At 37.9% G+C, this 25,508-nt stretch overlaps 1 protein-coding gene and 1 non-coding gene across 5 annotated transcripts; one reads left to right on the forward strand and one right to left on the reverse strand.

Moving 5' to 3' along the window:
* The first annotated feature begins 3,438 nt into the window (after nucleotides 1-3,438).
* On the forward strand, nucleotides 3,439-21,064 carry lbr (lamin B receptor). Of its 4 annotated transcripts, none has more exons than XM_023292626.3 (14): nucleotides 3,439-3,594; nucleotides 8,118-8,292; nucleotides 8,932-9,147; nucleotides 10,557-10,640; nucleotides 12,204-12,381; nucleotides 14,142-14,338; nucleotides 14,904-14,958; nucleotides 15,384-15,578; nucleotides 15,712-15,815; nucleotides 16,252-16,377; nucleotides 16,544-16,712; nucleotides 16,933-17,013; nucleotides 17,621-17,743; nucleotides 18,978-21,064. In XM_023292626.3, the coding sequence occupies exons 2-14, from the start codon at nucleotides 8,122-8,124 to the stop codon at nucleotides 19,136-19,138; spliced, it is 1,860 nt and encodes a 619-aa protein (XP_023148394.1). In that variant the 5' UTR covers nucleotides 3,439-3,594; nucleotides 8,118-8,121; the 3' UTR covers nucleotides 19,139-21,064. The 4 variants fall into 4 exon arrangements, with proteins under 4 accessions (XP_023148394.1, XP_035814214.1, XP_054872175.1 ...); XM_035958321.2 differs by lacking the exon at nucleotides 3,439-3,594 and adding an exon at nucleotides 4,897-5,035 and having other exon boundaries at nucleotides 12,207-12,381; XM_035958320.2 differs by lacking the exon at nucleotides 3,439-3,594 and adding an exon at nucleotides 4,898-5,035.
* A 479-nt stretch (nucleotides 21,065-21,543) lies between these two features.
* trnav-cac (transfer RNA valine (anticodon CAC)) lies at nucleotides 21,544-21,616 on the reverse strand. Its single transcript has one exon. It is a non-coding gene; the product is annotated as a tRNA-Val (tRNA).
* Nucleotides 21,617-25,508: the final 3,892 nt, after the last annotated feature.

Genomic DNA, 25,508 nt, shown 5'->3' on the forward strand with positions numbered 1-25,508 from the left:
CTGCTGCGCTCACATCTGTCATCACATCAGGTCAGCCTCTGTTTCACAGCCCATTAACAGCAGCAACATGGCCGACTGCCCCACGGCAGCTCACTTTCATGCTGAGCGAAGGAGAACAGGAAGAGAGAAACTAACTCAGAATGAGAGCATGAAGCTTTTTTCAAGTTTGCATGACTTTCTGCTTTTGTTTCAGTGAGCTGAGTGCTGCTGCTGCTGCTGCTGCTGCCGCTGCCGCCACTAAGTGAAAAGATGACCAAGACTTGAACCTACAATTGAAGCCTTTGCTAATTTGCACTTTGAATTCTCAAAAAAGGAAAATGATCTTTAAAGAATATTATACAGATTCTCCACTCACATGTTTTTTTGTGCAAAATCGGGGATTTGTCTTTTTTGCACATGCTTGGACTTTTTTTTCTCTAAAAGAGGAATCCTTGCTTTTTGTACTTGCAGAGTGTCAATTTCCAGCTCAGCTATCGAATCCAACTTGCCTTTTCTATTTTGTGTGCACTTAAAATATATACTCACTGGGGCTTGTGGGATGTGAGATGAGAAAGACAAGGGAACACACGGGAGGGCTGTGGAAAGAGAAGAGTTTGAGAAAAGTTGTTTTTCTCTACAGGCATCTTTTGGTTAAAATGACAAGCAGCATGTGTGTGTCTTTAAATAATGCACATTTTAATCTTTTGGAGAAAAAAAAGGCTTTGGATTTGTACATTTAGGTTGATGGATATGGTATTGTACACACAATCATAAATCTCTGTTTCACTGTATTAAAGTTCTCAGAAGCAGATCACCTACACTGTATTTAACTTCATCGTGATCAAGCAGGACAGAACCTATGCTCTAAGGTTTTAAAAAAACATGCCTCACTTTATTGGTTGTAAAAACACTCCCAGTGCTGCTTCACCTTACAACACACACAGCGACACTTCCTGCAGGCGGAGCGTAGAGTTTTGGTGGTGCATCTGCAGTTCATTTGAGGTTTTGTGTGACTTGCAGCCGTAGAAGGGCCGTGCTGTGCTCACAGCTGCAGTAAGACAGGAAAACACCTCGAGCTGCAGAGGAGAAGACGAGGAAGCTGAGAAAACATTGATGCTGTGACTTGATTGGGGAGTTTGAATTTTCAAAATCAGTCCTCTTCCTCTTATTGTGTGTATGAGCGGCAGGTGCAGCTAGTGTGTCACAACCGTCAGATCTTCCATGCAAATCAGACACTGTGTGCTGCTGTCACTGACTCCATCTTTGGTTCACTTCCCTGAGGCTGTTTGATGCAGTTACCCTCAGCTCAAGGGTTTATTCGCCACAGAGAGGCAACAGTGGAATACTTAGTAATCAATTAAATCAAAGCAACATATTATAAATCAAAAGAGAGAAGTTTGTGGTAAATACTACACTTACTTTGAAGGTCACAAACAGAAACTCAGTGATCAAATCTAGCTTTTTCTAAGTGAGTTTCTGAACTAAAGTTGAATCCTTTTCACTATTTAATGATTTTAAAAGGGTTAGACATGATTTTCTCAAATCTACCCCTCTGGTCAAGTTTTTACTTTATGAACATGTTCGTGTGTTGTTTTTATGTGCTAGAAAACATATCATGAACAAAATAAGCAGTCAATGCGATGGCTGAGCATTTCACATTTTCACGTTCACATTTCCAGGGTTTCATGTGTAACAAACCTAAAGAACCAATCCCGGCAGCTTGTAAGATGGAGCTTTCTCTATTACTATTTTATTTAGAGGTAGTTTTAGGGTAGAACATAAAAATATTACAACTTCCATTGTGTCACGTGAGCTGATGTGCTCAAGTTGCATTAAGAGAGGAGGGATGAGTGTGAATAGCGGCAGGGGCTTCACTGAGCCACAGATTTTTAAAAAGAAACAACAGTGTAGAGTTGCATCTAAGCCGTTTAAAAGCATAAAATGATTATTTTTTTTAACTAACTTTGATACAGAGAGATGACTTTTTTAGAGTTTAATCAATGACCTAAAGAGGACTTTTCGGTTTTTAGTTGTTGCCTACACATAATTTAAAGAGCTGGCTCCAGCCATTCTCGCTGACATTTTATAACATCATAACATCATCAAAGGGTGCAGGTGACCTCAGATGAAGGTCAAGAAGGGTTCAATGTAAAAGTTTAGGGTTGGTACTTAAATGAGATCAAGTGCAACAAGTAGAAAAGTTGGAATAGGAGTAAACTTGGAAAGTGTATTCCTATAATTCCAAATGGCTGGCTGGACCACACATCCCATCAGGGTTTGAGTAGTTGCTTCAGGTTGTGCCAAGATCAAAATAGAAGCATGGAGTAGACTTGTTTCCATATTGTACTTATTTTGACTTGTCACAGAAGGGAAAGCAGAGGTGGAAGTAAGTTTCCTAGTAATGGATGACAGTGAACTAACAGGCACAATAGCAGGATCTCACTGTGGAATGCATTTATCATGAATGCACATATGCACAATACTTAGCATGTAATGAAATGTTTTCTGAACACTTTTGAAATTGTATGGATAATATTAAGAACTGATGACTGCATAATGACTTAATTATCTTGATGCATAATCATTATAGTATACCATAAATATAGGGGCACAGAAATGTCTATCATGCAACATTTACTAAACACTGCATCACATATAAACACTGTACAACACAGATGCAGCCTATGGTAGGCAATACTGAAGTAATTTAATGGGAATGCTTCTCTCCCCAGAGGTTTACACAGAATGACAGACAAGTGCTGTTGGGAGTTGTGAGGCACCAGTTCCAATGACATCTTCCCCAGAGACATACGGAGCATATGCTTTATTACACATGAAAAAAATAAACATTTGTGTCTTGTGCATAAAATGTAAGAATGGATGACAACAGATTAAAACGCAATCCAGTTCAGTTGACTTTCATTCAATTTCACCACGATTATTGTTACAACTCGTTATAGCAGGTTATAGTATAAAATACAGTGGGAACCATTCATAAAAATAAATAATTATATTAGTATGAAATATAATTGCATTATGATAGAAACACAAATGTAGATTATATTATGACATTTTTTTTACTTAAATATTAAAATGAGTAGTAGTAGTACAATAGTATTAATAATAAATATTGTTTAATGTATATTTCATATTTATGTAAATTACTAGTATTATTTGTTATCATATAACAATCCAACTATATTTCATAATACAACCTACACAACACACACTAGTAAATATATATAGAACGTGTCTGTGTATCATGTATATGAGATGTGTGTTTTTGCCAGTTCACCATTTTGTCTGACGGTAATTTGACACCAGTAAACAAAGTAGTCGTGACTCCCCCAAAGCCAATCCCAGCTCAGTTAAAATCCACCAACAGCCAATCAGATCGCAGAACCGTTTGAAATGAACGCTGAGCGGACCAATCAGAAGCCTTCGCGCCTTCCTAGTCACTGGTGGGTTTTGGCCGGAGAGGGAGGGAGAACGAGCTCTACGTCAAACGTTAGCAAAGTTCGTTTAAAAATATTATAAAGCTTAATTTATTAATTCCTTGTCTAGCTAAGGATATTTTTGTCATTTAATCTTCTGGATTATACACACAACTTTAAGGTAAGTGCATCTACCCGCCACGTACGTTTGTAATGCAGAATAGCAAATCGCTCTACGTTTCTCTTTGTTGGGAAATTGGGGCTTAGCCGAAGCTAACTCAGACTGACTGTATAACGGCGATACGGACTCCGACTAATTTCTGAAAACTTAACTTGTTTCTACTGGTCAAAATAAAAATACTGTCAGGAGTGTGGCGTTACATATGCACTGGCAATCCTTCTTCGTTATAGCGCGAAGGCTGATTAGAATTACCTGGTAATTTTGTGACGGTAACGATACTCTTGCCGACGCGCTGGTCTCCAACGTCCAGATTAACGCTACGAAACCAGAAATTAGACAGTGCCCGCTTAGTGAAAGACAGTCTTTAATAGATTGCAACGCTAACATTAGCCTATTCGGATTTTAGCTGCCTGCGTGCCACATATTTTATAATCTGTTCGTGGTGTTTTGTGGCTGAACTTGATTTCGTCAAACTTATTCATACGTGCTCGGGGAGTGTTTCTTTGGCGGATGCGTTTGTTTTCTTCGCCAACAGTATTTGAATGCATGACGTTTTCCCTCCTTTCCTTTTTATCGCTTGTAGCTGCATAGGGGCTATCTGAAGCTAACAAAGCTAACGTAAGCCGCATTTTGTTAAAGCAACAGCTCCTGTATATTACAGCGGAGTTGTGACATAAATAATGAGCTACCACTAGAGAATTAAGTAGTAAAACGTATTCTCTAACTGTACAGATCAAAAAGCAAGAACTGAAAATTTAGAATAAATAATAATGCTTGATATTATTCTCATTTATCTCAAATAACATACAATGCTGCTGTTAAATGAGAGAAAAGTTCATACTACAATGTGCTAGTTTGGACATTTTAAAGCAGAGCGTTGGTTTACATTGTTTTATTTTTGTGGTATGTGCTTTGCATTAAATATTCTGATATACATAAAAACATATTCTAGTAGAGATCTATGCAAAGTAACATTCTACTACACAATATCATAACTTAGCATTAATGTGAATAGTAATAGTAGGAGTAAAATTTGTCCTGCTATCTGCTTTATTTCTCTCGTCTGAAGGAGATCAGGTAGATTTGTCTTACTCCTCTGAAGGGTAAATATTCCAGGAATGTAGCAGTGTTAACCCAATAAGTTATTTCTTCCTCGGGGGGAGTTTACAACTTGATTCACATGTCACATTTCAAAGGGGCTGCATACCAGGTGGAGCTCAACAGCAGTTTCCAGCACAAAGAGGTGGGGTTGGGGATGGGTGGGGGGGTCTCTGCCTGACTTCTATTTAAAACTCCACCCACGTTATGGCCATATCCTTTCATCCGCCAAGCCCTGAGATCTGATGGGAAACTATCATCAGTCAGGATTCAGCCCTGACTTCCACATCCCATATGGGACTCAGCAAGCGAGCCAGGAGAGCAGCGCAGGGACATACTTTGGGTGTGTCATACTGAGATGGTTTTCACGCAGATGTTGTGGATTTTTGTGTTTTTAAAAAATTAGATAATTTACTGGTGGATTAGAGGCAAACTCAGAACTTTTGACTTTCCTTTCCCGTTTATAATAATCCTGGTTTATGGACTGGTGGAACCTTTGTGAATGAGTGGGCTTATTTTGTGATTATAAGGATTGCAGGAAATTGATGAGGCGCACATCGGATTTGATTGGACAGTAACACATTGGCGAACAATAATCAACTTTTGTTTTGAATTTTAACAAGAGGTGATGAGTATATGTGATGGTTAATTCATTTTCAGAAGTACAATTTAGGATTGAAAGCACAACCCAAACAACTAATCCTAACCTCAAAGTAGCTTCTACATGTTATGTGGCATTTGGTCAAGTAAGGCTCTGTGTTAACCGCTGGAATTTTAATTAGCAAGTCTGGTTACAGGAGGTTGTCATTAGGGTACATGGCTAAAATTGTCATTGGTACAGAGCTGGAAGCAAAGACCCAAATTTACTTTGCTGAAGCCAAAGCGTGTTTTCTTGAATGTGTTTAAACCGGTGTTTCCTTCCTTACAGTAACTTATGTTCTTGTTAAAGTGCTACTTATTTACTTACTGCAGTGTGTCCTATGTGGTCTTATGCTAGCAGTAGCAAGATTTAGAAAAACAGAAACATGCATAATTCAGTTAACATTGTTTTTGGTTTATTATTTGTGCATAGCAGGACTTGGATTGTTGCCAGTTGAAAATCATGAAATTATCCTTTATAAAGTGTCTGTTTATGCAGAATGACAGAAAAACTTTGAAATCAATCAAACTCAGTGGGTGTCTGTTGTAAAACTGACCCGCTATTAACACCATTTTATAAATCCACTTGAATTTTATGGTTGTCGTCAAACTGGGTGCTATAAGTGACAAACTTGCTAGCTACAACTGTTCAGTTTTTTTTCATTTGTTATGTGACTGATGAATTCCTTGCCTGGTTGGCTGTGACTTGAATGGAACAACTCTTTCAGACAGACAGCTTTGGGTAAACCTAGCAGGGACAGACCTGTCAGCAGTTCTGCAGCAGTGTGATGGTTTTCTAGCCACTGTGCCTCCCTGGTCACTCATGTTCCATAATGCTGACCTTGCCTGGCCCACCTCATTGTGTACAGCAGTGCATACTACTGTTGGATTCTGCCGTTCTAAAGTGTTCGCTAACATAGGTTGTTTGTCCTCCTAAAACACATTGAAGTTGTAAACCAAAAATGTATACAAGTTGATCAAGTGTGTCAACGTAGACACCATTTGAACCTGAAGATAAACGTAAGACAAAAATGGTAGTTTATCATTTTAATTTTAGACAATGTATTTTTAAGTGCACTAATTCATATTTGTATTGTATCTAGAGCAAATCAACTCTAAGAAATGTGATACTTTATTAACTTATTTTTCTCTTGTCCACCAAGGCAGTGCAAGGGCTAGTTTGTGCCAGTGGCAAATCTTAAATCCGATGTTTTCATTTCAACAACCAAAGAATTGTCCCTCAGTCAGGAAAACTGGTTCTAGAGTGAAACCAAACTTAGTCTGGTCTACAGTTAAGAATCACTTGCATCAGAGGCTGGTGATGGAATTTTGACCAACAAGACCAACCAAGATTTTGTGATTGTTGTCTTTAAAAAAAAACAAAACAAAACACTAATTGTCTGTCAAATCCAAAGATGAAGAAACAACAGAGCATCAATATGGATGTGTAATTAAGTCTGCAGTGTATGGAAAGCAAGTTTCTTCCAGCGCAAAACTTGCAGCGGTGGAAATGGGCTTTAGCAATTTTGAAGCAGGCACTACTCAACAGTCTCTATCACTGAAAAGTAGCAGTTTAGTTTGTGTGAGCAATAGCTTTTAGCTTTTTTGTTTTTAATGAGGATGACCTCAATTTGCTGCACCATCTATCTGTCAAGTTATTTTCACACATCAGAAAAAAAAGCTGTTAATCAGAAGTGCAACTTATAGTTGACTCATTTTTTTTTTCCTGTGTAGTTGAGGGTTTCCCTCAGGGAATTTGGTCTAGTCTGTGGATGTAGCATTGTATTATGTTGCCCTAAATTAAATTTTCTATTTCATTATGTTGATGAGTAAGTGCCCGAGGAGTGGCCAGAACAACTTACCCAGTTCAGGTTGGAGTAGCAGCGGGGGCTGATTTTTCTCATCTGCCTCATTTTTGTTTTTGCTCAGGAGCGCCCTACGTCTCTAAATTAAGTCCTCTGTACATGCTTGCTCTAATCCTTAGCCTTGTGCCTTTTTGAACAACATTTGCTAAGCACAACCACATGATAAACTGTGTGTTGGTCATTCATTGTATTGCTTTGCAAATCAGTTGTTTGTAAGGTTGTTGTTTGTGATTTTTAAAATTTTCAATTACCATTATTTTCCTTAAACAGTGACCACAACAGAACAACTTATTGAGATATCAGTATTTAATGTTGTCATAGAAGAGAGAAAGTTGAAGTATACAAATGCCAAAGCATTGTGAGTGACAATGAAACCATTGAGATTTTGAGAGGCCACTGTCCTTGTCATTCAAGCAGACTTGAAGCTTCAGCTCATGCTGAGCTTCAGTGGACTGCATGGGCACAAAAAGGGCGAGTGCAATGACAATGACTATCATTGTTTCAAATTGTGCATCTTCACTATTCATAGCAATTGCAAGATGTGTTTGCACCCACTGCACTGGCAGATTTTTTGTAAATATTACTAAATATACTCAAAATCACAACTCAGGTTTTAAGAATAAATAAATTAGGAACATCTGGCTTAAAGCGATTGGATGAAAGCAGAAAATGTTTAACAGTGGTTTTCACTTTTAATCCAAAAAACATTATTTAGAAAGCTCTTTGAAAGGCTTAAAAAATATTTTATCTCCTGACTTCTGTATATCGATTCTTACTTGTTTTTTTCCTGTCTACTTCTTGTCTTTACTCCCCTGTATTTCCCCTGTATCTCCTGTCCTCCTTCTTTGACTTTCTCTTTCCCTACTCCCCATACTTTATTCTGCTGTCTACGTTAATTTCTTGTGTTTCTTTCTTTTTCAGGTCAATGACAATGCCTCCTGTAAAGTACCAGAAAGGAGACACGGTGATGGGCCGCTGGCCTGGTAGCGCTCTGTTCTACGAAGTCAAGGTGCTGGGCTTTGATGTTAAAAGTAAACTCTATACTGTCATCTACAAGGATGGTACAGAGCTGGAACTGAAGGAGCAAGACATCAGGGTAGGACTACTTGCAAACTGCACTTCTCTCTGTCTTTCACAATTTCAGTTTAAACAGTTTTTGGGACGTAATTAGACACAAGTCATTTTTTCAGTGGTAAGACTTGATGTCTGGGTTACCAGATATAAAGGGAGTGTAGGCTTGAACCATATGGAGTTGGGGACATTAATTACTTTTTTTTCTTATACAAAGGTTTAGATGCAAGTAAGGCTTAAACAAGTGGATCAGTATTGTGATTAGGACTGTTGATGTGAAGTTATAAAATGTGATGTGCACATGGACTCACTGTAACCCCGATGTCTACAGCTTTTTGTAAATGATTTTTTTTTAGCTGTTTTACTGGTAGTTTTCAAAGGTAAAAAAGAGTCAAATAATACTCTTACTGTCATTGTCTGTTTTGCTCTTGGAAAATGTATTCTTGAATTACTAAATATGAAATCTTACAACGGCCTTGCAAGCAATGTATCATGACCCTACTGTATATAAGTTCCTTTATTATACAAATATATCTTTTTAATACACATAAAGAGACATTTTTAATATCTCTGCTAGTTCTTTATCAAGTACACCCTTAAGAAAAAGTATACCACTGTTAATGGTTTTGGTTTCCCTTTTTCTTTTATTGCTGTTTTTTCCTAGAGTGCGTCTGGTTTCCAGACCCGTTCCCGTTCCCGCTCTCGTTCCCAGTCTCCAGGCCGTCGTCGTAGTCGGTCCCGTTCCCCTGCAAGGACCACTCGTCGCTCGTCTTCTCGTACAGCTGCAGCCGTTGCTGCTGCGGCTATAACAGACAGTGCACCATCCGCCCGCAAGGATATAAAGCTGAAGGATACATTGGAAGTCAGGCTCAGCCCCCTGGTAAGTGCCACAGCTACTTTTTCATTCTCTGATCAGTAGCACTAGTGAACCTGAAGAAGCTGATGGGCAGAAAGACAGGTTGAATGATATTGTCAGAAAGAGTATGCATATATCCAGTTTTTGAAGGTAATAATGGTAAATTCCATATTTGAGTTATTGTCCCATATATAGAGAGATTCTGTTCTTCAGCACTGAACCGACCATGTCTTTGTAGTTGTGGTGTGACAAACGTTTCATTGTATTTGTTGTTTTGAATAGGTATTATACACAAACATGCCCTGTTGCCTGCCCAGGAGCCTTATCAAACTCACCATGCATTAATGCATTTTATACCAGTCAAAATCATGTAATCAATTACCACTTGTTTGTTTTTTCTGACTCGGAATGGGCCTTTGTGCAGCTATGCACGACAGTAAGCATGTATTACTATTTTTCTTTCAGTTCTTATAATTGTGTGATTCTGATTTTTATTTGGTGCCAGCTAGAATCTTTTCTAGGTGTGGGATAGTGAGTAGGTGCCAAAAATATTACTATGCAGGAACAACCCTGATGGCAGAAATGATAGCTTGGAAAATGTGTGGAATTTAAAAAGCAATATGCAGAAGCAGCCAGCCAAGTGTACGCAGAGTCATTTGTGAAAAGGTTGCAACAGTAAGTGGAGCCTAAACCGATTCAGGTTTTACTTCCTGGAGCTACATTTTGTTCTTAATTTTAAGAGGCAACAGTGACAGTCTCTGCTCCAGAATAGCACATTTTATTTCTAGGATGTGCCTTGAAGTTGAAAGAAGCAGTTATAGGTTTGCTTTCTGCAACAGTCATATAGGCATGCTGCAAGAGTCCTAGGCTGATAGGGTCATTTGTTGTTTCATTGTGGTTATGTGGGAAATGAAATTCTGTAATTTCTCTCACCACATGGGTAGAATTTGTCAGTAATATTAATATCAATCACTGTTCCTCAACACATAGTTTTTACCTTTTAAAAAAAAAAAAAATTCCCTCATCGGGTAATTGTGATTTCGGGCACTAAATTCCAGCCTTGATTTGGTGTGATCAAGATTGTCTAACATCTGGTTCGCCATAACATGAAAAACGCACTGTAAAAAATGATTAGGAAAATCATATCACTGTAAATGATGACAAGTCTCTGTCTGGTGCACATAATTGAAGATGTGCCATTAGCTGATTTTAAAAAGGTGTGTACTTCCATGGCAAGATGTAGTTCATTGTCAAATGCCCTAAATCATCAGTACCTTGTCATTGTAGGGAAATGTGTCAGTGTCTGTCTCTGTGTCACTCTAGATTGTGGCCATAACACCGTCACGTTCCCTCTGTCTACTCCTCACGTTGCTTTTTTCCCTTTTTGTCTCTTTCTCATCTCCATCAATCTCCCTCCATTGTTTGATGGGCAGCAACAGACAAAGGCAGCAGAGAACAGTAGCAACAATAAGCATGAAAAGAAAGAGGAGAATAACACTGCTAGCAAAGTAAATGAGGTGAGTTTTGTCTTGTACTTAAAAATGTTCAACTGTGTGTAAAACTTGATAAATTGGACATTTTTAGAGATGTAATTGAATGAGAGGTTCAATGATAAATGGATAGTTGATACTGGCATTTCCTAGCTGTTGTCAGTACACAGGTGAAGGTAAACCAAATTTATCAAACACACAAGAAAAATGAGACGAAATCAAAAGGAGAGCATGTGAAGAACACTTGATTTGAAGTGGGTTTTACAAAAAGAGGAACTACAAACAAAACAACTGATATTCTGGGCGTTACTCACTTTCTAAAAGTGAATGGGCTTTGAGAGAAGTTGGAGCTAATGGAATGTCATGATGCATGCATGTTGGGGGGCCGTGTGTTTTGCAACTGGGAGAGGCTCCCCTCACAAGACTGTTCCATTTAGCCAGTCACATGGTGTACCAACATGTGCCGCTTCTTTCCCTTCTCTGCTTTTGAGCATTTCTGACAGCTTTGCAGAGTCGTTTTTGTTGACCAAGTAAGGAGAGATATACATCTATGCTTCCTGAAGGAATTAAGAGACAAAATTTGTAATATCTGCAATCTGAATGTAATATCTCTCTATGCAATTGGAGGTGTGAGAACAGCAAGTCTTTAAATTCCATTGTTAGTCTATATGATTATGTGCCCTAAGTAACAATCCTAGATAGCTGCCTTCTATGAGAAGCTTTCTGTAGAAAACAGAGAGCTCAGTAATACCTTTGGGAATGCGTTTTTGTTTTTTTTTTTACTTAAATGAAGATAAAGCTTCAAGTTGACTTTTACTGAAACGCTTCAAATTGAGAAGAAGCTGAGGTGGCGATGACTGACAAAGTGTCAGTATATGGGAATTGTACTATTTTCTTTGATTCACATTTTGGATTTTCTCCCATTTAATCTTCACAAATGTTTTGATTTGTGTTCAAATGTCATCCTGCAGCATATTATTGTACAAGAGCAGTTTGCTAACGTGTTTCAAAAAACTGTTTTGTATTCGAATAATAAATCGACTTACTCTCACAGACTTTGTTTTTAATAATCAGTCATGCAATAGTGTGGATGATAATGATCTTATGGATGTGAAAGCAGCATCCTTAAAATCATGAGATAAGTAAAGATCATTCGTGTTCATGAGAATTTTTTTTCCTGAATGCATCCAAATGCTTAACTCTGTTAAAATCGTACTATACTAGGGAACTGTGAGTTTAACCTCCTCTGCCCATGCTCCCTCTAAATACGTCGGTTGAAGACAACCGATGTATTTAGATACAATTTGGAGCTATGAATTCAATTAATATATGAATTTAAAAATAAAAAATTTTCCTCAACTGCTAAAATGTTGTGTCTATATGATGATGGTCTACAGACCAAAATCTTGTCCTTTTGTCACTTGTGCAAGTGACAAAGGATTGCAAGATTTGATCAAACACACCTGTTATCATGTACAGGAACTTTTTTGAAATTGTGATGCCACATCTTGTAAAATTTCTTATTTTAATCTGTTGTTCTGTATTTCTTTTAATGGTTTGAAATCCTAAATAAGCGTCAATCTCTTCCAGAAGATTGAGGCAAAGGCAGATGCAGAACCTGAGAAGAACCAAGGCCGCTATAATCTGCGCCGTAGGAAGGACGATGGCGATGGCAAACCCGAAGTGCAGGAAGAGAAGGAGGTTAAAGTGGCTGCACCCGCTCCTGCTGCCACCCCCTCCACCCCACTAGACTTTGGAGGGAAGATAGGTAAGTTACAAGATGTCATTACACACATAGTAACCTGGAAGGATGTTTAAAGAAAAGTCTTTGATGTTCATTTATGTATTTTCATTTCCCATTTTTTGAGGGTATGTTTTATGTAAGTGTAACCCTCTCACCATCAGCTCATAGTAAGAGGAACACTTTATGATGAAAGTGATAAAGTAATTACTCCTCTAAGTAGACACAACTAAAATGATGAAAGAGACATCTTGATGTATAGTAACTGTCCAGGGTAACATATGATTTGCACTTAATAAACAATATACTGAATTTGAGACAACCAAACTTAGAATAATAATACTGTATTCAAATTATAGTAACACACAACCCAAAATGTATGTATAGCAGAAGATAGAAATAATATCACAAACACAATGAATAAAATCCAACTTTGTATTAAACACGAAGGCAAAAACAAACTGGTTTAGTGAAAAATAATGAACGTGTAAAAATAAAATAGACACGGGATTTATCAGAAGTTAGTCTATGTCAGCCTGACTGTACTCTCCCTTTAACTTTCAGTATTCAGCTTAGTTTATGGTTCGTTGACACGCTTTTCGTTGGAGCTTATGAATGAAAAGATTGCTTTATCTAAGTTTTCAGAACTATAGCAACTCATACCACACGTGTAGACTCCCTGTCAGTGGACTGGTCTCCCTCCATAGCAGAACAGCAGCAGCTGACAGCCGGATCCTCACACTCCTGCAGACTGTCCTCAGCACGGCAGCATCCGTGTAGGTCCTGCAGCTCTAACCGACAGCGCTCCCCACTCTTGCCGCGTTGGCTGGAGATCCCAAAAGTGCGTCCCTCGCACGCAGCTCCGGCGAGCTAAGCTACCATGGCTAGGTCAATCCACTTAGCAACAAAACACTTGTATTTGACTGAACGCCTTCTTCTCTTGTTCTTCTCTCTTCCCGCACTCTACTCACAAAGGTCACTTCCTGCCCGTGAGGTCACAGACCGGCAAACAGAAAATAAAACCTTACCCAGTTAAAAATATTATTAATAGAACAGAATTATTTCTATATTTAAACCGTATTTGGCAACCTTAAATTGTCTTGAAAATGTAATGTAAGCTATTTAGCTTTTCCAAAAAAAATAACCATCTGTGGAATTTGACTTGCAAACTCAAACATATTAAATGCAAATATTAATTATGCAAATATATATGCACCACCATATTCAACAAACAAATCTTTGGCAAAGAGAATAACAAATAACTGATATTTATCAGGTTATTACATAGTTATTGCCTCTGACATGATGTAAACCTAGGTAAAAGTTTTGTAGGTTTGCGGAGGTTTCTAATTTTCTGATCTCTCACTTTACTGTATGGAGTCACAGCCTATCAGGGTAACATGAAGATAGAATTTAATCTATTTCATCTATCGTGTTACCAGAACAATAACAATTTTGTTCCAACTGTGTTATCATATATTATGCACAGCTTCTGTGGAAGAACAGAGCACTGACAGGCTAAATTTGTCACACAGTCTAGAAAATGAAGCAAATATCTGCTTTTCTTTTGGCCATCGTGCCTCAGCCTCACCATCATGTGTTGTACATAAGTCACTCCATCTCTTGTGGTTCAGCTGTGTCACTTCCTTGAGTGCTGGGAAGCATAACAATTGGCAATGTGAAACCAGTCAGTTAATTCATGTGCATTTGTCCATATAACAGCGGTGTCTAGCTAGATGTGCAGAAACTGACATTGGTATGCCTGGTATGTCTTTTCCTGCCTCCAGGAGCATACTTCTGGCTGCTCTTCCTGCCAGCCTGGGTTCTCTTTGTGATACTTCAGGTCAACCTGGAGGACCCCAGCCTGGCCAACTTCCCCCCTCCTCTGCCTCCACTTGAAGCATTCTGGGATCCCCAGGCTCTTGGCTTTGTCATCCTCTGGCTCTTATTCCAGGTCCTGCTCTACATCTTGCCTGTTGGAAAGGTTAGTGAGAAAAGCTGAATTATTCTGCACACACAAAGATAAATGTGCGAATTACAGACCAAAGCAGTCATTGTAGGTGTGCAACACAAATGCAATCTGACTTCCTTACTCCTTCTTTAATGGTGTGTAATATCATTATCACAGTGTTTTACTGGACCCAGTGCAAACAGTCTGACAAGGTTGTAGCTGCTTCTCTGTATGCACTGGTTTAAGAAAGATCCATGTGAACCAGCACATGACTTTTTCGGTTTGTTTGCTCTGGCAGGAGGCAGGAATTGGATTAATGGTCAGGAGTAACACTTAATGAGAAGCTTCACAGGGAAAAGGAAGCTCTCATTCTTTCCCTCCTAGGCCGTTTCTGCTCCCTGATATCTGACACTAGCTGAGATTACTCTCTGCCTGCCTAAAGGCTAAATCACACATATTTCTTGCAAAAAGTGTTTCATTTCAAGTAGCACTTTCTTCTTTTAAAAATGTCTTCAATGCCCTTTCCTGCTTCCAAAGTCACTGCAGTGTTCATGGTCTGCTGTTAATCCCACTGCTTTTCTTCTGTTTCTCCCTCTAGCTGAGTGAGGGAATGCCGCTGAGGTCTGGGGAGAGGCTGAAGTACAGAACTAATGGTGAGGCTTTGTAAAGCAAATGCTCTGAGTCCATCTCCCACTGGGAAGATACTGATCCTATTCCATTACCGTCCGTTAGTCTCAGTCACTTAGTGTGACTGTGGCCTCATCTGAATTTATTTATTTGTTCATTCATTTTGTCACATGTAGTGAACTTGGAGACATTGATTCTGTGCTTTCACTACCATTCACCAGTTTTGAAATGAGGCCTCACTACAGGCTTAAGACTAACATTAATTTCATTGAGGGACAAATACATTGCTGTACTTTCTGACAAATTAAACACACACACACACACACACACACACACATATATATATTAGTAGTTTTGATTGAATCTTTGGTTGCTTGGATTTAGTCTTTCCCGTCTTTCATCCCTTTCTCTCTATGTATGTTTGCATCAAAATTTATTTTTGTCCCTCCAGGTTTCTTTGCCATTGTGGTGAGTGCTCTAGCGGTGGCAGCAGCGGTGCACCAGGGTGTTGACCTCACCTACGTCCACAGCCGCTTCTTGCAGCTGGCCACGGCCACCTTCATCATCTCCGTCCTGCTTAGCATCTACCTGTATATCCGCTCTCGCTACGCTGCCCCTGAGCAGCTGGCACTGGGGGGAAACTCTGGTAAGGGAAAAGATCAGGGGTTACTCACCAATCAGATGCTTTCTGTCACACCTCTTGTAGTAATTAGTTGATTTTCACTGTTGTCTTTTTAATATTTGCACTTTGAGTTCTTTTTTCTTTGTGTAATTTCCAGGCAACGTGGTTTATGACTTTTTCAAAGGACATGAGCTCAATCCCCGCATTAAGAGCTTTGATCTGAAATTCTTCTGTGAGATGCGTCCTGGACTGATTGGTTGGGTGAGTTGTCATTGGAAACTAAAGCAGAAACATTTAGTGAACACTCAATATTAAAATCTTTTGCTTCATCTTATTATTATTTCTATAACCAACCAGTTTTATGTTTTTACAGCCAGATACCATTACTATAAATCAACCTGAAGGCACTCAGTGTGTCTTGATTTAAAATGTGTCTATATACCATAGCCTCTTCAAGACTTCTGATTGATCTGTTTTAATGGGGTCTTTAATTTTGTAGTCAGATTGCACACTCTAGTGGCCATATGAGGAATTGATTCTTAACCTCAGTCGTGGTGTGAACACCCTGCGTTTGCTTGTGGCTGTGAGGTTAATACAGAGCTACAGTAGCTCTGAAAAGACTGATATATTCAGATACATTCTAGATAACTGTGAGACAATCAAAATAATAATACTGGACTTTGTCTTTAACTATCAGTGTTTGATCAACTTTGCCATGGCTCTGGCGGAGATGAAGCAGCAGGGTCTGGATGCTCCATCATACTCCATGATCCTCGTGAACCTGTTCCAGCTGCTCTATGTGGTGGACGGCCTGTGGAATGAGGTACACTAATGAGCTACAGCCTGCTAATTTTCTCAAAGATGTTACTCAGGGATAATTTGATAAAACACATTAACTGACTAAATGGTCAGCTAAACAGCTTGTATATCAATCTTTGTCTCGTGTTCAGACTGAATGGATGATGACTGAATGTGTCTGTCTCTCCCAGGAGGCCATCCTGACCACCATGGACTTGATGCATGATGGTTTTGGCTTCATGTTGGCGTTCGGTGATCTGGTGTGGGTTCCTTTTACTTACACCCTGCAGGCTTATTACCTGGTCAGCCACCCCAACCCCTTGAGCCTCCCAGCAGTTGCAGCCATCCTCCTACTCAAATGTAAGTAGAGGCATAACTTCCAGCTGAAAAGCTAAGTTTATTGCTGTATTGTAACTGATTTTGTGAGGAGTTCTTATTTGATGACATTTTGCACAACTGCTGGGATGAAGAGGATAATTCTCAGAGATGAAGTTAACATATGAGCAGTCATTTTATTTTCCTACATTTTAACATTCACGTATTGGTGTTGAAGTTCCCTCTTGGCCTCTCTCTGTTTCAGTCGTTGGCTTCTACATCTTCAGGAAATCCAACTCTGAGAAGAATGCCTTCAGGAGAAACCCATCAGACCCCAAACTGTCCCGTAAGTTCTCCTGCAGGTTTCAGGATAACGTATCACTGTTACTTTTTTTTTTTTTTTTTTTTTTTATAATCTCATGATCATTTCTTAAATTCACTCTGTGGGAAAATTACTGTTAATGTTTGTTGATGCTTGAGCTCTTTAGTTATCTCCACTACAGAGTTACAATGTGTTATATCAGTTCTAGGAGTTGCAGCAGTAAAATGCTCAATGTAATTCAAAAGAAAAGGGAACTTATCCAAAGCAGGTTTGCTTGTAGTCTTCAGTTCTCGTCCTCTAACTGCAGAGCCTTAGATTCATACATGTAGTACGGAGCAAATGTTTGAGGCATTAAAAGTAAAGTGAGATTGCTTTCAGGATGAATAGAATGAAATGTATGATGTCACATGATGGTGTTACTCTCTGATGAGAGCTATGCAGACATTGGCAAAACTAAACCCTACAAATTTATGAAAATACACAAAAATTAGTTTTGTCATGTTTGATAAACAGGACAAGTACTCCTCATTATTTCTCATACATTTAATCTTGCAATGTGATTGAAGGACCTGACCTTTTTTTTTAATCTTTCTAACTGTTTACATTTGTCGTTTCTTTTCATTCTCATCAGATTTGAAAACCATCCCCACAGCGACGGGGAAAAGTCTGCTGGTCTCTGGCTGGTGGGGCGTGGTCCGCCACCCCAACTACCTGGGAGACCTCATCATGGCTCTGGCCTGGTCCCTACCTTGTGGTAAGTTTGCTTGACATTTGTAGACAAATAATCACTAACCAAAGGTGCCAGTTACATAAATCAGGGAGCAGGATGGAGTGAGTGTGATGTCTTTAGCATGTGTTTTAGATGGCTTACATTGGTATGCCAATCAGTTCAGCTTATTTTATTCCATGTAGGGGGGGGACATACACTTGTATCCCACAACGAGGTACCAGCTGTTGGCAATAGAGTTTATAATCCAGACATCATTAATAAATTACATGTCAGGAAAGGGAAAAGCTGGAAATATATGGTAACCTAACCAGCAACTGTGTGTATTTAAATTAATGTTTGTGGCCACAATGAACCTTGAGAGGTTGTTTGTTGAAACTGCATTGTTACCCACAGGTCATCAGGTTTTGCAAAGTGAATGCCTTACTACTCTGAACTCTGTGAGCTGAAATGCTAACATATTACACCTTCCACCTTACAGTCAGATATCATGAAATTCTTCCTGCAGCAGAGAGAAACTTTAGTCATAAAAGATCAAACCCTGTGGCCTCTGGCAAATTCTAATGCCACTCTTCCATCATGTACACATTGATCCTAATTCTTTGCTATTTTGCTGAGTGTTCTGGTTGGAGACATGTTATAGATTATTGTGAAAGAGAATTTTTTTGTATGTTTTAACTCATACAATCTGCAAATATGTATGAACATTTAAAACCATGCCTATTCCTGACTGGTCAGATCTTTAGTTTTTAAGAATCAATAATACTTATATTTATGAACCGACTCATTCATCATAAGGTTTATCAACACATACCTCAATGATGGTTAATGTATTGTTACACTAAAAACATAAATGCATTGTCACTCAACAAAAAATAACAAGCTTTTTATTTTATTTTTTTTTTAACCTGTTTTGTCTAACTTATGGGTTGCTTTTAAGTTATTTATAATAAACTTGTGCCAAAAATACCTAGAAAATAACATGATGTGAATCTAATGAGTCATCTTAACTTCTAAGAATCATTTGCTGTAAAAATCACAGTGTAAATGATGATATAATTAATTTATTAATTCATTAAGCTCATAAACATATGTGTGGTGTATGTGGAAAATGTAGAGATGTCTATGTGAGAGCACAGAGCGTGTTTCTCTTTTTAACGAACAGAATAAGTACCATGAACAGATTAGAGTAAATTACATTGCTTTCTACTAACTGATAAATTCACTCAGGTTGAAATAATGTTTTTCATCCACTCCCTAGGCTTCAGCCACCTCCTGCCGTGGTATTACATGATCTACTTCGTGATCCTTCTTGTGCACCGAGACTCGCGCGACATGAGCGAGTGCAGGAGGAAGTACGGCTCAGCGTGGGACGAGTACTGCCGAACTGTTCGGTACCGGATTATTCCCCGCGTCTACTGAGGAACCCAACGATGGACACTCCGAAGCTGAGGCCTTTTCTTTTTTTTTTTTTTTTTTTTTTTTTGAACCAGCATTACGGCCACATGAAGGCTCACTGAAAATATGAATGGATTGATTGACTGACTGATTAGACTTTCTTAAAGCAAGAATTTTAAAGAACAATTTTAATTCTCAACTGAAGGAGCTTCAGTGCATTGAATTTTACAATGAATGAAAAAAGACCCTCATTGATATTATGGACTGTTTGGGGAACTGCCTTTTTTAAATGGAAAATATTTGAAAAGTTTACAAAATGGGAGAGAAAAATAAAACGCCTCTGCTAGGAATGTCTTGTTAGGATGTATATTTTTGTATATACACATTTGTTTTTATACTTCCAGAATAACACACCACATGCTTACCTTTTTGGTACATTTCGCCCTTTGCAACCATATTCAAAATGTTGCAGTATGAGCTTGGCTATTATGAATAATTTTGTAAGTATGCCTTCCTATTATAATGATACTGCTTGTGTATATTGTGAAGGATGGGATCAAAAAAAGCTCCCCTTTTTTGATAAGCTGTACAGTGAAAAACACAGACTCACGTTACTTCTCAGGACCCAGGACTTTGCCAGAAAGTTGAATTAGGAAAGTTTTGTCTTAATAATTTTGTTGTGTATAATTTTATATAGATATCTAGTTTTGACTTGAGAGTGTAAAATGATTTTAGAGGTTTCAAGAAAAATGCACTAATGCGTTATGGCATTTTTTTTTCTTCTTTTTACATTATCGATTCCAAAGTATATTTGATTTGGCTTTGCTACCTCAGGTTTACTCACTGTCCAGTTGTCCCTCCTCGGTGCTCTCTGGGAGGCAGTGTGTAATTATGAGTGTTACGTCACTGCTACATGAGTTAAACTTGTTTTTCATTTTACCAATAATGTTACTATCCATTCTAATCAAGTGGCAGCCATCCACATCACACGAGTCGTGCTTTTAGGTTAGAATTCCCAACAGCGTTCTCTTTTTCCTCTGTTATTTCCTGCATTGTGGAAACTATTTGTATTTTGTCCTGACAATTTCTGGATCCTACTTTCTACAATTAACTGGTTGTTAATTTCTCAACAGTGCCACGTGAATTTGGTTTTTACCTTTTTAAGCTTTAACTTTGGCAGGTCAGGAGACAATGACTATTTTAATGAAGTTTATACTGTGACAATGTGCAGAGCTGTTGACTGCTTTAGCATTTGTAACCTGTGCATTTGCAAACCCCAAAAAGTATTTTTATGCTTATGCAACTGTAGATGATCACGCCAGTAGCAAAACATTAATTAGACTTGGTAGCATTTTTTTATGCTGTGCTGACTGAATACCCTGTAAATAATGTTTTGTTTTTTTTATCCCATTATTTTGAGTAAAAGAAGTGAGTAGTGATAATAATAATAATGTTTCTCAGTAGATATTTAATGTTGCTGTTTATTTGGATTTTTTAAGTTAACTACCTAATTTTGACCACTGTAGTTATGTTTACACACCTAGATCAGCCATGGTTCTGGACAATACTTCAGATTGTATTACAACAAATTTAGATTGGTCTGCTATACTCTTTACCTGATCACAGGGTAAAAACACATGTTTGATACTTGAGATGCTACAATCCTGTTTGCTCCAGGACACATTGCAGTGATGCATATAATTGTTTCTTCTTCTTCTTCTTCTTCTTATTATTATTATTATTATTATTATTACGGTGGTAAACTTCACTGTTTGGATTGACAGCCTGTTATTGGAAAGCAGTAAGTGGGATGTACAATACTATGACAAAAATGAATGAAGACGTTAACAGGTCCAGCAGGCTGTGAAGAGGATCAAATCTGTGACAGCGGCTGGAAAAACTTCTGTACAAATGTTGCAGCATGAAATAAAGATTTACAGTATTTCCTTTCCTCGCTTTCTGTGAACTTTTGTTGCCTAATATTGTGTTGGACCACTTTATGCTGCTAAGACTCCTCTGACCCAGTGGACCTCTGGGGATGTCCTATGGCACCAGGATGGTGGCAGTGAATTCTGTGGGTGTTGTTGGTTGCAGGGTGGAACCTACCTAGGTCAGGCTTATCCAAGAACATCCCACAGATGCTCAATGATATTTGGATCTGAGGAGTGTGGAACCCAGGTGAAGACCTTAGCTCTGTCGTGTTCCTTGGGTCACTCCTGAGCAGTTTTTCTGTTGTGTCGGGGTGCGTTGTCCTGCTGAGGGTGGCAGTTGGCATCAAGCGTCCATATGGATGTCAGGACTCAAGGTTTCCTAGCACAATATTGCATTATAACAAAATGATCAATGTTATTCACTACACGAGAGAAGTCACTGTTAATGTGCAAAGTCTGAAAGGGGGAAGGAAAAAATTAAAAATAAAAAAAAGAAAGTGTTTCCGCCCGGTTTCGAACCGGGGACCTTTCGCGTGTGAGGCGAACGTGATAACCACTACACTACGGAAACCACGTAAGTATAGTGTCCTAGAAATCCGTATTGAACACTGACGTCTACAGCGCTAAACTTTATTGGTCACATACGGCGGTCCGCTGTCCACCTCATGTCTCGTCTTTTGGGTAAACGAAATTTCACGATTTGTCTGCGAGCTGCTGATGACCCATCAAGAAAGCTAAAGGCTGACATCGACGGCGTCGAAACGACAACTTTGTCTATTCTCAATGTGATGGGTAGTCTTTATCGCTACTAATGTAATATATTGTTGTCCACAAGCTGGATTTTGGAGGCGTTATGTCACCGCTTTGGATAAGAACAGAGAGCTGAGCTGACATATTTGATCCTGCCAATTTTATTACTACTCCGTCATATTATACTCCGTCATATTACCACAAGTCTAGCGTAAGTATGAGCCAAAATGTTAAACTGTAAATCAATGTTGAATCAAACTGAGGTCATTTCTGAACTGTTGTCAATCACTTACTCTCCAACACCGCCAGTTTTAATGCGATGAAAGACGTGTTTTTTTTTTTTTATTTAACTAAGTTGGTACCATTGGTAACATTATTTTTTGTCTCTATCAAAACTATAATGATAAAAAGGGAGGAAAGCAGAGATTCAGCAGTCTTGCTGGTTCCGAGCCCACACCCTACTTTACTCTGTCCCAAGTGGTTCAGCAGAAGTACCTACCTTTCAGATTCAGATTCAGAAAACTTTATTTGTCCCCAGGGGGCAATTAAAAAGGCACGCAGAGCTGGCAGCGCAACAATGACGTAATGAAGAAATAGGGATAAATATATATATACAAATCTAGAGCAAGTAGTATAGGAATAGAAATTTAAAAAAATAGAGAAATAAGACAAAAAACACAGCTTAGTAACATACTAGTGCAAATATGAATGAAAAGTAGGTGGAATATGGAAATGAGGTAGATACAATAATATATCACGGTAGATATAAATTGCAAAGTGCAAAATGGCATAGTTCACAGAGGCCCATGTTAAAGTCCGTGTGTGGTGGGGGGTGGAGGATGGAGGGTAGTGTTATGGTTCATGAGTGGAGGAGTTGGACTGCCCTGGGTACAAAGGTAGCCCTTCTCCTCTGTGTCCTGCATGCAGGGCAGCGAAGCCGTCGACCAGAAGGAAGCCAGTCCAGTGCAGAAAAGAGAGCATGTGAGGGGTCACGGATGGACAGGGGTCGTGCCAAAGTAGTTACCCCCGATAGAAAGTGTATCCCCTGCCGCGGGAGCGCGCATGCATTCGGAAGGGTGGAGCTATAATTCTGTGTTTGGATATCAGCGTAGTTTATGAATAAAACAAAATGTGGATTGTTACGATCATGCTTTGACTGTCAAACATGTTTGGTAATTTAGCACGACATTTCAACCTAAATAAATGCTTTTGCTATACATCGCGTATTGCCTAATTAATAATATTGATAGCGCTGCCTAATAATGTCTTTTCCTTCTCCTTTTTGTAACGAAATGTAAGCGCTCACCCTGCTGACTAAACGTAGGCTCAATATTCTTTGGGTGGGTACTAGATTCAAACGCGCTGTAATTCAACCTTTAGATCAATCTGTCCAACTTCTGATACAGTAAAATCAATACCACTGTGAGCATTTTAACACACTACATTTACTGCAGCACTGCCAGCAATAGTTGTTGCTGTAACTCACTTCCCACAGGCTTAGCAACACCTGTGAATTAGGACTTATTTCATTAATCACAGCTAAAGTTATAGGGGGGTACAAATTATTTCAGCCTCATTCACTGGACCTGCCAGAAAATGTATCCCCCCGCTGTAATGAAAAGTCCAGTGAATGAGGGTGAAATAATTTTTATCCCCCTATAACTTTACCTGTGATTAATGAAATTAGTCCTAATTCACAGTTGTTCCTAATCATGATGACAAATGTCTGCATAATAAACCACGTGATGTTAATACATCACATGAGGAATAAAGGGGGGGGGGGTACATTTTCTGGCAGGCGCAATCAGGCTGCAATTATGTGTCTCCCCCTCATAACATGTTCTCGTCGATCCTCCTGTATCGTCATTTGTCTGAGAATTTCTGAATAAATGCTATGAAGTTCTGATGATCAACAGAGGGGGAATTTAAAAAAAAAAAAAACGCCAATATCTGAAGACAAGATACCCTGTGGGAAGTGAGTTACAGCAACAACTATTGCTGGCAGTGCTGCAGTAAATGTAGTGTGTTAAAATGCTCACAGTGGTATTGATTTTACTGTATCAGAAGTTGGACAGATTGATCTAAAGAGTGAATTACAGCGCGTTTGAATCTAGTACCCACCCAAAGAGTATTGAGCCTACGTTTAGTCAGCAGGGTGAGCGCTTACATTTCGTTACAAAAAGGAGAAGGAAAAGACATTATTAGGCAGCGCTATCAATATTATTAATTAGGCAATACGCGATGTATAGCAAAAGCATTTATTTAGGTTGAAATGTCATGTGCTAAATTACCAAACATGTTTGACAGTCAAAGCATGACCGTAACAATCCATATTTTGTTATATTCATAAACTACGCTGATATCTAAACACAGAATTATAGCTCCACCCTTCCGAATGCATGCGCGCTCCCGCGGCAGGGGATACACTTTCTATCGGGGGTAACTACTTTGGCACGACACTCCACCCACGATGAGTAGTGATGGTCCTCTGATACCCGAGGCTTCGACACATGCGCTGTAGCTCATGAAGCAAACGTATCGAGCCACTGTGCCGAGGCGTGGTTTGGTCACGTGACTCGTGACGTTTGAATCACTTCAGTGACGTTTGAAGCACTCAACTGCTTCGAATCACCTGATTGGTTCGGTTTGTTATGTGAATCACTCAGCGGGATCGAGTGTTCCGGGATAGGAGATCCCTATTTAGTGTTGTTCATTTGAATTGTTTTTCGCAGAATAGATTGTTTTTTTTGCTGTTGTTTTTGCTTTGAGAGTTAGTAGTATGTCAGATTTCATATAGAATAGATAGATAGATAGAAAGATTATATATATATATATATATATATATATATATATATATATATATATATATATATAATATATATATATATATAATATATATATATATATATATATATATATATATATATATATATTATATATATATATATTATATATATATATATATATATATATATATATATATATATATATATATATATAATATATATATATATATATATATATATATATATTATATATATATATATATATATATATAATATATATATATATATATATATATAGATAGATAGATAGAAAGATTATATATATATATATATATATATATATATATATAATATATATATATATATATATATATATATATATATATATATATATATATATATATTATATATATATATATATATATATAATATATATATATATATATTATATTAATATATAGTATATATATATATATATATATTATATATATATATATATATATAGATATATATATATATATATATATATATATATATATATATATATATATATATATATATATATTATATATATATATATATATATAATATATATATATATATATATATATATAATATATATATATATATATATATATATATAGATATATATATATATATATATAATATAGATATATATATAATACTATATATATATATTATATATATATATATATATATATATATATAATATATATATATATATATATATATATATATATATATATATATATTCCCAACTCACCACCCCCATGCCACAACACCTGGCACAGAACCTTGTCAGGTGCTTAGCTGACAGACTACAAACCAAAGAAAAGAACAGTTCACTGACTGTTGCTACACTTGTGGCTCTGCAGTTCAAAACTTTTGGATTCACCAATCAGAGTG

This window comes from Amphiprion ocellaris, chromosome 12 (assembly GCF_022539595.1).
Source record: "Amphiprion ocellaris isolate individual 3 ecotype Okinawa chromosome 12, ASM2253959v1, whole genome shotgun sequence".
In the NCBI taxonomy this organism is placed as follows: domain Eukaryota; kingdom Metazoa; phylum Chordata; class Actinopteri; family Pomacentridae; genus Amphiprion; species Amphiprion ocellaris.

What these genes read in the sequence shown, in the direction of transcription:
- lbr (XM_035958320.2), top strand. Translation starts at nt 4,938, where the DNA reads ATGGGAAACTATCATCAGTCAGGATTCAGCCCTGACTTCCACATCCCA. An exon ending in TGAAGGAGCAAGACATCAGG is followed by an intron (nt 8,293 to 8,931) that starts GTAGGACTACTT and finishes GTTTTTTCCTAG; the next exon opens with AGTGCGTCTGGTTTCCAGAC. An exon ending in CTGCTAGCAAAGTAAATGAG is followed by an intron (nt 10,641 to 12,203) that starts GTGAGTTTTGTC and finishes AATCTCTTCCAG; the next exon opens with AAGATTGAGGCAAAGGCAGA.